We start from the raw sequence: 15,601 nt of genomic DNA, 5'->3' as shown, positions 1-15,601 counted from the left end.
AAAAAATATGCAGATGTTGTCCGATACTGATATCTCATTTTTATGCTGATATCAGGAACAATTATTATAATTATTGGTACCGATAATTATCAGACATCCCTAATTAAGAGAGTCGTATGTTACAAGAATAAATTTAATAATAATATAAATAATGTGCCCTTTGGTGGAATGTGGTTCCTCGACACAAGCAAAGCACACGTCGGCGGCACGGATGGCTTTGCATCAGCGGGCAAAACAAAAAGCGAAAGAAGGGTTGCACAAATGTGTGGCACAAGGGGCCTGAGGCAGCGTTGGATTTACAGGAAACGAGAGGTTTATTATCTAAAATGACAGTCAGATGTCTTCACATCCTTGCCGCATGCAGGAACTACCAAGAGCCAATACATGTTGAAGGGGACCTATGATGCTTTTTACACTTTTCTGACCTATAAATGTTAAAATGTTGTATTCTGGTGTTAAATCATGCCAAAGTTTCTTCCATTTCCATTTGGAAGTGAGCCCTGAAAAAGTTTGGGATGGCTCTGAACGCTCGGCATCAGGCAGTGGGTGGAAATGAATTAAAACTAATGGCCCGATATCAGCCTAAAAATGCAATATCCGTTGATATCGGTATCAGGTTTTTTCCCGATCATGAAAACCAATATTTAAAAAATGCTGCATACAACACATATGTGTTCATTCCACCAAAGACCATATGTCATGTTACAAATATGGGTATATCGGTATCGCCTGATATCGCTACCTTGAGAGTTGGACAATATCGGCAAATCATTTTTCGGCAAAAAACCCTCATTAAACAAACGGTTTTGGAAATCCAGCTGGATTAGGTGCAGAGTCTGGAAGCTCTAGAAAGCTTGCTGATTGGGTTATTGAGTGTAGCTGCTCTACTGGAGTCCACAGCTTAATACAAAGGGCCCAAAATGGGCACAACAGGTCCCCTTTAAATCAGTGCCATCATAGGGTGAAGCACTTTCAAGTTTTAATATTTACAGTCGATTATGCAAAACCATCTCTTCCTTTAAAAAAAAAACAAAACACCTCAGAATGTCTCCAATATTTCATCACATGGCTCCACTTCCTGTTGCACCACCAAGAAATGCTCAAGATGACAACTTTCATGCAAAAAAACGGAAACATCTTGGGGAAATGTTTTGTTTCATGGGGGGAATTATCTATTATATATATTTATGTCATCAGAATTTCAACTTCTCTGAAAAGAAAAATCATTCATCAATTTTTCCTCCTCATAATATCCATGTAGTCGTCCCTTGCGACTTCACTATCGTTTTTTCAAAGTATATTCATATATTATGGTTGAAAGGAATAGTAGAAAATATGTATATTCAACAAAATAGTGCTTAATGTAAGCATTTTAAGCATAAAATGGCTAAAATAACTAAAATAAGGCATTCAAAAGATGCACTGAAGGGTGTTTACGTAGTATTCTACACTAGTCACGAAGTGATGTTGGGTGAGACACACAAGCACCAGACTCGATTGCCAGAACACCAGGCTTTGATTGTGGGTTTGAATGTTCTGACAACGAGCACAATCATCCCGAATAAAAAAATAAATCAAAAACTGATTACTCTTGTGAACCATCACATTAGAACTTTGACTGGAAGATGAGGGCAGAGTGCAGGGGACACCAACATGGTAGCCACCACGACCACGAGGGGCCTGCAAGACTGGTTGTCGGTTAATAATGTGACATACGCTAGAAAGGAAAGCATTCTGAAACAGTTAAACGAGGTGGACTCATTTTGTTGTTGAGGTTTTAATAGAAAATGTTGAGTTGTGGAAACCAACATTTAGAGAATGTTCTGGTTAAAGCATATTCAGTTTGTTTGGGCATTTTCATTTTGTAAGAGAAGCTCCGACAAGAAAAAAGGTTGGAGACCCCCGGTCTAGCAGATCATCTTCAAAACGCTGCTGGCTCAAGAACCACAAGCACTTTGCCTCAAACACAAAGCAGATGTTGACCCACTTTTAGTCCAACGTGGATGTCTCTGCGGTGCATTCAGGTCAGGCAGAAGTAGGAGATGTTGGACATACAGTCCGTGCGAACCGTGACCTCCATGTCGTGGAAGAACCCCCTGTGTTTGTCGTCACAGTCTTTTAAGGTGGCGGCGATGGCCGCCGTCTTCCTCAGCTGCCTGAGCCTGTGCAGGATCTGCTGGTGCTCACGACCTCGTAGCAGGCCTCGGAAGGTCAGCACAGCTGTCAGGTGAGCGCAACTGTGGACGAGGTCAAGACAATGAAAGCGATGGTGGTGCGTTCACGGTACAGACTTACAATCAGGGTTGGGCATCCAGTTTCGAGCTTTGATGGGAAACGAACTGTGATTCTACGAGGATTGCTCAAATTGTCACATAATCTCTCCGATGATTATGATTATGAATGATAAACTCCTCCCTCACCATTGGCTCCTTTCCACAGTCTCTCAATCTGACTCCAATGACTTCAAAAAACTTTCAAAAGTTTATACCTGATTGACTGACAGATTAAGAGGGAATTTTGGGGTATGAAAGTAGTTCAGAGGAGAAAAAGTGGAGTTGATCGAGTGCTCTTGCTAGTATTGGATCTTGCTAATATAGAATATAAATGTACATAAATATCTACGTAAATTAAATGTAAACTCTGTCTACATTTGTTGACAAACGTGTTTATGTGTTGGCCCCAACAGGTTTGCGTGTTAAATACCTGAGCATTGCAATGGGAGCCACAACAAAGAGGCTTAAGAGCCACATGCGGCTCTGGAGCCGTGGGTTGCTGACCCCTGGCTTAGACTTGTACTACAGTGGAGTTTAATAGCAGGAACGCTTTTCCAAAAAAGTGATGTTTGTTAATATATATACATATAAACATGACTGACACAACTACACACTAAACACTTTCTAGTGTGGGTTCTATCTAATGCTGCCAAAGTCTGGCTTAGTTATTAATTATTAATCATTGATCCTGACTCATCTAATGTGGCATACAACCACAACGTTAGCAACAGTAATAAAGATATTGTCTCTCCAAACTCAACATGATCATCTTTGGAAAGGCAGAATTGATATCCTTTATGGATGGGGGGAGGGGTCCACAGTACAGCCTGGGAGCCATTATTTATTGGAAAAATATATTTAATTGAATATTAATGAAATATTTTATTTTATTTATTTGTTTGTCAAGATCTATTCCGATAGCTTAGATAGCCAGTTAGCAAATGCATATAACTTCACTGCGTGGTGCCTTCATGCTTCTTCACACGCACTTCCTCTTTCTCTTTAGTTGGGCGTATTTTGCTGCTCTCGTGTCTTCACTTGGGTTTTTTTTTAGTGCATGACCTTGTGGTCTGACTTTTATTTATGTCACCGTTTGGACACATTGATTCATATTATCCGTGTGCTACTTTGATTTTTTTCTATAGAAGCAGCAACACACCATGTGACATTCTTTTTAACGTTCACCGTCCATGAGAAAGCTCATCAGCCACTTCTTTGTGTAACACAGAAAATGTCCTCATGTCCTACTTTGATATGTTTAGTGCATTAAAGATGCTTAAACCAATCCAACCTAGATGGATACAGTACCCTCCAGGTGAGGTCAGGTTCCTTATTTTTGCTGTAGACTGAAAACATTTTGGAAGATATTGACCTCACCGTTTCAGCACCTTTGGGGGGGGCTCTGTATTTGCTGAGCCGGGGGTTGTCCACACCGCATACCGAAAATCTAAGGATGTGGGGGGGTTTAATGTACTTTTTCATTAGTAAAAACAAAGTAAAATAAATAAATAATAAATAAAAATGATAAAATAAAAAATAATAAAAAAAATAAATAAATAAAAATAAATAAAAAATGTAATTAAATAACAAAATAAATTCTTCCTACTCCTTTTGGACATGTGGAACTGTGAACTGATTATGGGATGCACTCAATTGTAATCTGATGCATGTTCGAATGAAATTAAATCATTATTACCATTACCATTACCAAAAACTTTCTGTATTTTATATTATATTATAAGTGTTGTTTTACTATTAGTCGTTGGTGTCAACATTACTGGTTTTCCTCCCTACATTTTGCCCTATTTTTGTTTGTTTATATGTGGCTGACGACCAGTCCAGGGTTTATCCCGCTTCTCGCCCAAAGACATTTGGATAGGCTCCAGCATACCTGGCCAGGAAAAGCGTTATAGAAAATGGATGGCTGGATGGATGTGCCACGGGCCAATAACAAACAAGCTGCGGGCCACAAATGGTCCCCGGGCTGGACAACCCCATGCTATGCTATCTGCGTTATAAACGAGGAAACTAAGTTTTGCTGTAACTAATGTGTTCTGACCTTGTTGGGAAGTTCAACATATTCTTAGTATATATTTGCTTCCTGTGGTACTAAAGGGGGCTGCACAGGCATCAAGTGCAGACCTCACAGCTAGGAGATCCAAGTTCAATCCCACCCTTGGCCATCTCTGTGTGGAGTTTGCATGTTCTCCCCGTGCATGCATGCAAAAACATGCTAAGTTAATTGGACACTCCAACTTGTCCATAGGTATGAATGTGAGTGTGAATGGTTGTTTGTCTATATGTGCCCTGTGATTGGCTGGCCACCAGTCCAGGGTGTAACCCGCCTCGCGACCCCTATGAGGATAAGCGGTAGAAAATGACTGAATGAATGGTACCTAAAGTCAGGGTATTGTTCCAGCAGAGACTGCAGGTGGTTCTTGATGTCCGCCTTGTTCTTCTGACCGATAATCTCACACAGGTGGTCTCCGATGGGGTAGAGCCACGCCTCTGACGACCTCTGACAAAAACGAAATACAGTAGATGTTGGAATTCGTCCTGCATTACCCATCAGGACGAAGATGTGTGATATCACGCCTCATTAAAGTAAAACAGTACACCATCTTGCTACTCTGTTGTGTTGACAATAACGGCTCATTTTATGTACATCTATACTGTCATACAAGCTATACACAGACTACTCTAAAGCCCATCCAACTTTGCTTCTTTAATTATTGTCCCTTGACAGGATGTGTTTCAAAATTGAATTTTCTTATACCATGTCCTGGAAGAGCTCTCTGAGCTTGGAGCACTGCGCTTTTATCTTGGCAGCCGCCTTCTCGTGTTTGCGGTTCTTGCACGAGTAGTTGTTCTTCATCAGCTGGCCCACGTACTCCTTCATCACGTGGCGGTGTAGCCGGCTAGCCAGCGCCTGTCCCACAGAGAGAAAGGGAGTCTTCATCATCGCGCCATCTCCACTTCCTCCTATTGAGCGAATGTCTGCATGCTCGTCCTCTGACCTCCGCTGCCGCCCTCACCGATTCAGCAGATGTTCTCCAATGTAAACATTGCATACGCATGACTAACAATCACGGAGGAAGTGAGTGCAATTTTCCAAGTAACGCTTCTATTGTGTGACCAGTCTCCTCTTCCTCACCTGGCCGTGCGGCGGCCTCATGGCATCGCAGTGCTGAGAGAGCAGCTCGCCGCGTGCGTACAGTTGATCAAAGTCATCGTCGTTAGTGAGCCACTTCCTGGTCATCATCCTCCGCAAGTAAGGCTGAGGAAAAACATTAACCTTTGACCTTGCTGTATGAATGGGTAAACACCAGTACACTCGTTTCAGCACAATAACAACCAACAGGGAGGACTTCTTATTAGGTGGTGTACCTAATCAAGTGTTATGTGTGTGATCATGTGATCGGCTTGCTCATGTGACAAATATTTCATTTCCTAAAAGGTGTCAGATTAGCCGTGCCAGCCCTTGTGATAAAAGAAAGGAGAAGTGAGTTGTAATATTTGGGTTATATTGTGAAACACTCTTCACAGGAATCCACCAGGCCCTTTTCTTCCTTCAACATCCTCTTTTTCTGCCAGTCTTTTCTTCTAACCTGCCCCCCCCTTTCCCTGCTGCACAGAAGAGATGAAACAGTAAAAGTGAAGAAGAAGAGCAACACCTTGGCCTCCTCCTTGAACTGGTCCTCCAGGCCTTGCAGGAGCTTGTGGAGGAGCCAGGTTACCTCCTTCTTCAGGGTCTCCACAAGATCTGCACACTGGTGCCCGTACGCCTCCATGTGATGTCTGCAGGAGCATTGACAACAGCTCGTAAAGGGTCAATCACTTCAACCATGCCTACAGCCTAGGTGCTAAGTTGGGTGCATTGGTTGGCGGCGTTCTCATGATGTGCTCGTGCCTGTGTGCTAGTCTAGTTAGCTAGTAGTTAGCTAGCTGGCCCTATTATTGTCTCCTTTGTGTGTTTGTATTTCCTGCTTTGTGTCCCCCCCCAACTCCCTTTTCCAGGGCGAAAGACAACTGTTGTTGATCACTGCGGCAGCAGCTGTACTGCTTATAGAAACACTTCTACTTTCAAGCAGCGGCCAATCATAGCACAGTTTGCGGCATGCCATGCGGGCAGGTCATGATATAAATGGAGCCTCTTGAGATGTTCCAGACTGTGCTGCCATGTGAGTCGTACCCCCACCCCTTCACCCACAGAGATGTTTGTGTGACGCATGTTCCGATAAGGGCGTCTTGCAGGTCATGTGACTTACTGTAAAGAGCTGAAACTATTGATGTATGTGATGTTGTACTCGCTCCACAGCGTCTGAGGACGCAGGTGCATGCAGCACTGCTGGTAGGCGGCATCAAACCTGCGGGGGACATGGTTGCAGTCAAGGTCATGGTCAAGGTCTCCTGCAAGAGTTCAACTTCTTCTTTTGGTGTCAACGGGAGGGAAGTTTTCTCATGTTTCCCAACCTGGAAAACGTGCTTCCCCTTTTGTGATGAAACATGTAAATATTCCAGTCGCTTCCTTATTTATTCATTATGTGGTAAAAGTACCTTTTGGGGAAATCTTTCAGCACTTGCAGACAAGATATCATGACTTTGTGCTCCAGCTGAGCGTCAATGCGTCGCGCGTTGACGACGTTTCCTTTCACTTTCTGTTCACACATAAAGAACACATAACAGCGTTGCTCTGCTGCCCTCTAACGGACATACTGCAATACTGCACCGGTCACAGGAACATTAACCCAAGAAGCCTTTCTAATATTTCATTCAGTTGGGTGTGCTTGATGGTCAAAATATAAGAAACATTTGTGTATGCTCTTGATAAACATAAAGTATAACCATTTCCCCATCAGAAATAATCCAAACATTATGAACATTATTTCTCTGCGTCATCAAACGTCTGATTATACTCCTCATTATCTATTGGTGGTCATTAGCACATGTGCCCACAGCAGTGGACATGTCTCACCGTCCAGATGTCCATGTGGAAGTTGGAGTTGAAGAAGTCCTCCTCTTTGTCCGGGTGCTGCGTGGCAGTCCACATGTCCTTGTTTTCAAGCTCAATCAGGCGATCCAAAAAAGTTATCATGTCCTCCTGTGAGTAAAAAAAAAGGAATATTTTTGACATCTCTAAGTGGGCGTGGCTAAAGAGTGTCAATCGACCCTCAGGTCGAGTGTCCATCAAGTACTTCTCTACATGTCTTTTGTGGTACTAACCACAGTAGTAGGGCCTAAGATAAGTGCTGCGTGTTGATTGGTGGGCATCACCAGAATCGATGCTATGATGTCGTCACCTTCACTGTGGTGCAGAACTTCTCTGTCAGCCGCAGCAGGAAGTCCTCGTCCAGTTGCAGATCGGGGTTCTCGTCTTTCATGTCTGGCTGCAGGGTCGGACTTCCCATGATCCTCTCACTAGTGAGGGACACACAGTGTCAAGATTCCATATTATACTGTTTCACTGCCGGTATTAAGCAATGTGCTGTAAACAGCGTGACTATAGGGGTGTTATTTCAAGTATACGGGGCTCTAATAATGTTTGAACCCGTATTTAGAAGGTCATAATATCAAAACATTGTGTCAAAGTGAAAGTTAAATGTAAGCTGTTTAAATGTATCTTCACAAAAAGCTTTTTTTCTCATTTTTTTAGTCAGGAACTGATATTTTCCCGAAACTTACCTACCTACTTACCTATGTTCCACTGCTGGTTACTAAAGAAGGGAAAAAACCTTTTTTTCCTGACGAAAGATTCTCTTCTGTGTGCCTTGAAAAATGAGTCAAAATGGTCTACAATGGCTGGTACTGAAGGGGTTGTCTTATGGAAAATGGCTGCCATATTAGATCACTGCACTCTGTAAATCGGAACCTTTCCCGCTTAATAGATGCCATGGATCACACACAACAATGTAACAACAATGTAACATCAAGGAGTGGGAGCGGAGAATGCAAACATTAGCCACACTAGCACAGCTATGTGAGTTAAAGGGCTAACTGTAGGAGCTATTTAGTAGTGTGTTCCTAGGTTTCTAATATCTGTTGATTTATTTTGTTGTTGTTTTGTTTGGATTACTTGATAATATTTTGTTGTTAGTTATTTATTTGTTTATTTAGCATATTTTGTTGGGGTTAATTAGTAGTTTATTCGTGGGTTTATTTCATTGGATAACACCATGGGCACCTGCAATCTATTTATGTAGGCAGTGCTCACAAGACCAGCATGCACCGGGGTGGGCCTAGGTTTTTGTACCAGAGCAAGAGAGGCAACAGGAGACAATGCCTTTGTTCCCTTTTTGTTTGCTTGCTTGGTAATAAAAAGAAATACAAAGAAATGGAACAAGGTTGTATGGACAATGACTCTTTTGCCTGCGTAAAACACAACCCAAGGTGCATCAGTGGCCTTTTGATTATAGTTTAGTTAAGTTTATTTTTGAAGGACAAATAGCCACTACACTAACATTACACTCACAGCAACACCGTGCTATTTGTGTATTTTTAGCCTTTCCATTCTTTTCCACATGGTGTTCCAAGCGCGGTTTGGAGGTAAGGAGGCCTGATCCCAGGAATGCAGTCAATAAAGTTTCTTCTTGAAATGCTTCCCACATTCCGACCAGCTGAGTTGAGGTTTCATACCTTTGTCTGTAAAAGCATGTATTTTATCTCTGATATCTCGGCTCTGCAGATGGAGATATTCATAATATTTCTGCCCTCTCTTGCAGCTACTAGGGAGCACAAACAGCCGTATGAAGCAGTCCAGTCCTGGCATGAGCAGAATGTGATGGTGTGGTCACTGACCTGTGGTAGCGGTGGACGATCCAGTCCAGCAGAGCGTAGAGGTCCTTGAGCTGTGTGGTCTGCTGCAGCAGCTTATTGAGGTGCTGCCTGATGGTAGCATGGTAGCTCTCCACGTAGGTGCAGAAGACCATGAAGCTGGGAGGGTAGGACCAGCGGATGTCCCTCTTCACCATCTCTAGGTCCTCCACCACGGCCTTGCCCAGCAGCCCAAGGTGCACGGCCAGCCACGAGGCGTTCAGGTGACTCTGCTCCAGATGGACGCTTTCCACTTTCTCCCTCACCCCCTCCCCCACGGCCTCCCTCCAGGCGTCCATCCAGCTCCCTTGGAGACCCCCGGGCTCCTGAGCCCGTTTGTCCTCCTCCTGGACTATGCGGGCGACGTGGACCAGGAGGCCCCTGTTCCTGGACGGGAGGGAAACGGACGTACGCACAATGGACATAATCTTGTGGCGCAGGTCGGCGTAGAGGATGCTCAGGTCCTTCTCCTTCTTGGCCATCTCCATGGAGCAGTCCTGGCCGCAGTGCCGCCATTCCTGCTGGAACTCAACACGCAGGGCCAGCAGGTTGAGGTGGGCCTCCTCCAGGACCTCCATCTCGATCAGCTTGTTGATCTGCATCACTGCGCACACATAACATCACAGTGCACTTTTATAAATTAATATACAGAAGCTGTAGACATTTGATATCAAATCTGGAATGTCAAACAGAGTTGAATCCAGATTTGATGCAGATTGCACATTTGGATGAAATGTAAACAATAAACAAAAATTCAATCTCATCCGGTCAACATTGTTTGGTTCCATCTGGATCCGGATCAAACTGGACCTCATTTTATTAAATCATCATTTATAAAAATGATCAAAATAACTTATAACCACAAAAATAAAAAGAAAGGCGAAGGCCATTTCGATTGTAACGCCAGTCCTGCTTGCATTTTGTTATGCAACCACGAGTCTGAGCGTGTTAAGAGTAAAGCAGCATCCAGCAGGACGAAGACAACCATCATGATGAATGTTGCCAAAACACAGACAAGATACAACACAGAACACACAGATAACAACGGGAGGGGGTAGGGCTAAGAAGCCGTGGGATAGTGTGTCCTTAAAGCTGAGGCCGTGTTTCCAGAATCAGGTTTTCGTTGCTTTTTGAAGGCTCATAGAAAGTGAATTAGTGAGGTGTTGATATTTCCTACTGCCTTGAATATGGCCCACGTTACCTGACAGAGGCGCGTGAGGCAATTCAGGCAGCGTGTACGTCTCCTCCATCTCCTCCAACACCTCTTCTTCTACAATCTCCTTCCCCTCATCCTTGGAAGCCAACTCCTGGACGGCGAGGAAGGCCTCCTGCTTCCTGTCCTTCCGGGAGGCAAATTTCAGGCTGCGGCGGATGGACGCTCCCTTTTTTAGGAGGGAGTCCAAAGGTGCCATGTTGGGCTCTGAGGAGCGAGAGGGTTTAGTTTCATCACTTTCAACGAGACGTTTACGCTCACCTGTCTTTGAACGCGTCATGGCTCTGCCTTTCTCGCTGTCCACCTCATTGTCCTTCGCCTGGAAGAGCGCCGCCACGCTCTTGAGAGGAGACGTGGCACCTGACAAAATTAGTTGACTACATGTCACCCCGTCCACAGCAAGACACGTCGGACATTGTTGAGCTCAGATATGTTGAGCCATGATGCTTTTATGAAGCGTTACGTTTAAAAGAGTTACTCACTAGGAGAGGGCAGAGCTTTGGACTGCCCCGACCCGGACTCGCTGACCTTTAACCCCCTCTGCCCAGGCAGGAGCGAGCTCTTCTCCGTCGCCATACGGATGCTCTTACGGAACATCTCCAGCACGCCCACCACCTTCTTAGCGGCGCCCTCGTCGTCGTGGACTGCTGGGTTGGCGTCCATCATAGGGGACATGGCGCCACGTTGGAGGACAGTCAGTCAGGTGACCTTTGTGTGCACACACACTTCCTCAATTTTTACTTTCACGCCAATACTTTTGCCCCAACTTGACACGGTTGCTATGGAAACATCACTCGTCTACAGTCATGCCAAGCAGGTATGTCAGGAAATCAACTCCTGACACTGAGTAGGAGGGCACAATTACACGGAATATGAAACTTATGAATAACAAAAAAATAAATATATAACAAAGAAGAAACAGAGTGGTAAAAAATGTGGCAAATGAAATAACTCCCACTTTAGACATTATCAATGTTGAGCAGTTAAGATGCAATAAAACAGAAAAATTTAAAAATGACAATAATACAATACAATACAACAATAATACAAGTCAGAAAAGAGAACAAACCAGTGATTAAAAGTATCTACAAAAATCGTATCCATCGTTGAACAAACAAGAAGCCATTTTAAAAGCGAAAGCACTTACCTGTTCAGGTAGGAAACGGAAGAAGTCGCCTTTTTTCTTTCTTTCTTGTCTTCAGCTGCTTACATGTCTCCCCAAGGTGAAAGAGGATAAACAGGAGGAATGAAAACGTCGAGCCAAGGCAAGAAAGTGGTGCCAAAGATCACCTTCCTGCCTCCGTCAGGTTGAGGTTAATGATTACATTATCCTCCAAAGTGAAGGGGCTCTGACGTCCTCGTCCTGCTTCCTCACACACCTTGCTAGCGTCCACTCGGCTGCTTTACGTTTGCAAACACTTTCGATGTTAGTTTTTTTACACCTGGAATGGAGCGTTAAGTGCCGCCTTCAGGTACATCCGGAAATCTGAACATCAACAGAGCTGGGATCCCCCCCCCCCTCTTTAACGTGACCTCTGTCCGGTATACGTGGTGGATGGATGGATCCAAATTATTTTTTATATTGATTATACATTTGCGTTCTCTTTCATATTTATTTTCACGTACCAAGTCACACTCCGTTTAGCAGTCCTGGAACGTACCATACTTGCTAGGTTAAGCAAAAGTGAAAGACGCTGGCACAGCTCCATTTATTTATACTATGTATTTTTGCATTCTACTTTATACTATTCACACTTTTTAACATTTCATCTTGTTTATACAATTATAAAACTTGAGAAGACGCTGGGCTTCATTTATTGAATACAACAACACTGCCAACAAAAAACCGCCAACCTATATACCAGTCGCATTTTCATGACGTCATCCGTGCACCCACTTTCCAGGCATGACCAATGAATTTACATCACATTAAACTGTTACATTAGTATTGATACCACAACGTGAATGATCTCCCACCTTTACTGTCATAACTATGGCGCCCACTAGAGTTACAATAAGCACAATCTCTCTACTCAAACGAATAAAAACACTCACATTAAAACTATACACAAATGACACAGTCTGGAGGAAAAATAAAACATTTCTAAAGTCTTTTTAACGTCACTTCAACCAGACCGACGTGCTTTACACTTACAGTGTCACTTGTGTCCAGTAGAGGGAGATATTCGCACTCAATCCCTCCAAAAGGGCATATTGTAGATTTTCCACAGAAACATTTAAGGATTGCGAAGTAAACTTGTAATAAATGTATGTGCAAAGACAGGACTTAACTGATGTAGACTTTTTGCCAGTAGAGCAAATACTTTCATAATGTCTGCTCATTCATGATCTTTTTCCACTAATCCTCAATGCATTTATCCTTGGTGGATGTACACATATATATACATATTATCATCATGTACATTACACAGTATTAATTCCCTCTTTCATCTTCTGCTGTGACCTCGTTGCTTGACTGCACACACTGCAGTGAGCACTCAGCGATGTGTGTTAAATGCAGATCATCTATCTGCTCATGCTGTCTTGTCTGCAAGAAAAACAATAGGCCTACCTCCTTTTCATGATGTCCACCGTTTATGGAGATATGCTGATCATTGTAAATAAATAAATGAATGAGGGTGGAGTGAGTATTTTGTGCAAAGTCACTTCCTCTTTCCTCTTTCCTGTTGTGAGTTTTGAGCAACTCATTCATAACTTGCACATCTCCAGTGAGCATGTTGTTTGTAAAGGGAGAATTTTTGCACTAAATGTCATTAGATAATGTACCTAATGAATTGTCTAGTGGAGATACAAGCTTATATAATGACGTGAGCTTAGATGCTGCATGCTAGCAGTGTAATAGCTGATATAGCAGCCTGATATAAGGCGTTATTGAGAGAGTGGTGTGAAGATGACCCAGGCGACATGAGATGAGACAATGAGACGCCTCGTGAGAAGCTCCCAGGTGACCCAGTAGACACTGAGCATCAATCACACGCAGACAGGAAATGAACGGCTGGAGCTTTGGTGGCAGAGAATCCTCTTAATAAAACTATCAGCATTGTGAAGGCTGGGCTTGAAGTGTGCCAGCATTTCAAAATGAGTGCTGCGACAAAAATAACTCTTCACCAGCTCGCCGCAGGTACATTTCAGCTGTCACTCAGCGTTTCTGTTGACAAGCCTCCCTCCTCCACACTATTATTTCATTATTATTTGTCACAGTGACAGTGACTCTGACGGTATTTATGTTGTCGAGAGGAAAGAGGTCAATAAACGACTATTTATTGTTCATTGTTATACTATATATTGTTATATTGTTTAGCATCAGCTAAACAGCTCGAGTTTGCTTTGTCTGGCTAACTGTCGCTCCATTATTAACTGGAAAATGAACTCTCTGTGACATTTTTATAGTTAAAGGACGAGTTAAAACAGCACAAGTTAGACAAAAAACACTAAACTATTCTATTTTTTTGGCTGGCAGTATTAGTTAGATGATCTTACCTGGGATAGCAAACAGTAAACACCTCCATGGAACGATACTGTAGCTGCATAACATTTAACTTCATTTTATGTTTGGTCATTTCAAGCTAATCGCAGCTAGTTTGAAGAAAATTTTTCTATTTCTATTTTTCTACTTGTTGCGAACTAGGCTAACAGTTCTTAACTGAAAGCACCTGAAAGCGCCTAGCTTACTTACAAGAGCAAGTTAGCTAAAAACATCATTTTCACTTTGGCTAAAAATGACCAATAGTTTGCTGTCGCATTGTCGTCTTTTCTTTTTTATCTCTGGCTGCTATATTATCCCGACAGAATATTCACTTTCAACGCAATAATCTCTCCAGGCTAATGCTAAAGCTAACATACATAAATAACAGCTAGTACAGTGCAGTTATACATGGTCAAGCAAAATGATCTGACGTATTTGTAAGTTAAATAAAAGGCAAATAAAGTAAAGAAACAAAAACGTGTTTTTATTTTCGAAATATAATGCCATTCTTTTCTGGCGGTGTGAGGTCGGCTGGTTGATTTTGGTTTCAATGCAGATCCAGTAGCTCTGAAGTTGGTAACCCATAACAAGATGGTGTTTGGAGCTGGTACGGGATCATGTCTACCAAGATTGAAGTGCAAACGGAACGCTCGTTGTGTTGCAGTTACAGATTTGTTTGTTTTGATAAACGTTTCCGCAATGAAAGCGCCATGCTCACCGGCCCAATTCATGGCAGCAACTGAAAAATAAAAACACTTTTTTGTTACTTTACTTTATTTGCTTTTTATTTAACCTACAAATGTGTCAGATCATTTTGCCTGACCCAGTATAAGCACAATAATAAAAATATTGTTACATGAAGCATTATTAGCTTTGTAATGGCAGGATGTTTGATGTCATTAGGTTGTGTAGCTAAAGAATAATTCAGTAAAAGCGGCGTCAAACCATCACAACGTGTGTTAGAGGTTGAAACATCAAATGCGATTTCAGGTGGATTTCATGGATGAAGTGCAGTAGGGTGGACTGAATAGGTCCTTTAAGCGTCCACTTCCTTTCTTCTCCCCGCTGAAGGCTAATTGAGGTTGTGCAAATGAACAGAGGGGGCTGTCAGACAGGGGTGAGCCTGTGGGGCTGTGATTGGTCAGGCCAGGCATTGATGGAAATGCTTCCTCCTCTGTGTTTCCCAAAATAACTTGAACACTGACCCCCCCGTGGCTTGATCGCCCCATACTGCCGACCGGGTATCCCAGCTGTCACAGCTGAGCAACACACACACATACACACATATATATGGGAACACATATGAATGTAAACGCCTCCTTACTACTTTTATGTCATCACTATGGATCTTATTTCTATTATTAGAACTGATATCATTGTTATTATTGTGACACACTGTGAAACCGAGTTATAATGGTGGATCCCCACATCACAGATTCAGCATTCTCATCTTCAGGGTACACCCTGGACTGGTTGCCAGCCAATCAGAGTGCACATATAGACGCTCCCATTCATACCTATGGACCATTTCAAGTCTCCGATTAACCTGGCATGTTTTTGGAATGTGGGCGGAAACTGGAGTACCTGGAGAAAGCCAACCCACGCACGCCCGAAGAGAACTGCACAAACATGCCCAAGCAAAGATTCGAACCCGGGCCTTTCCGATCCCCTGACTGTGTGGCCAAGATAGCATCGCATACGTTGACTTAGTACATTATCGTTGAGGTTTGCGAACACATTGGATCGAGCCGTAGCACTGCACTTGTCCAATAATAATGTACAATTGACTTCACTCGTCATTATGCACGCAGCTTACAC

At 43.0% G+C, this 15,601-nt stretch overlaps 1 protein-coding gene across 4 annotated transcripts; it reads right to left on the bottom strand.

Moving 5' to 3' along the window:
- Positions 1-1,566: 1,566 nt before the first annotated feature.
- Positions 1,567-13,928, bottom strand: exoc3l4 (exocyst complex component 3-like 4). 4 transcript variants are annotated; one of them, XM_058078605.1, is made up of 14 exons: positions 11,444-13,928; positions 10,779-11,021; positions 10,558-10,656; positions 10,285-10,503; positions 9,069-9,687; positions 7,574-7,691; positions 7,249-7,374; positions 6,831-6,931; positions 6,542-6,640; positions 5,948-6,071; positions 5,428-5,550; positions 5,050-5,202; positions 4,670-4,791; positions 1,567-2,237 (listed from the first exon to the last, which is right to left on the bottom strand). In XM_058078605.1, the coding sequence occupies exons 2-14, from the start codon at positions 10,969-10,971 to the stop codon at positions 2,021-2,023; spliced, it is 2,313 nt and encodes a 770-aa protein (XP_057934588.1). In that variant the 5' UTR covers positions 10,972-11,021; positions 11,444-13,928; the 3' UTR covers positions 1,567-2,020. The 4 variants fall into 4 exon arrangements, with proteins under 4 accessions (XP_057934588.1, XP_057934589.1, XP_057934590.1 ...); XM_058078606.1 differs by having other exon boundaries at positions 10,779-10,943; XM_058078607.1 differs by having other exon boundaries at positions 10,779-10,940.
- Positions 13,929-15,601: the final 1,673 nt, after the last annotated feature.

Source organism: Doryrhamphus excisus, chromosome 7, assembly GCF_030265055.1.
Source record: "Doryrhamphus excisus isolate RoL2022-K1 chromosome 7, RoL_Dexc_1.0, whole genome shotgun sequence".
Taxonomy (NCBI): domain Eukaryota; kingdom Metazoa; phylum Chordata; class Actinopteri; order Syngnathiformes; family Syngnathidae; genus Doryrhamphus; species Doryrhamphus excisus.
The sequence above is the reverse complement of the archived record's forward strand: the minus strand, read 5'-3'. Positions and strand labels throughout refer to the sequence as shown.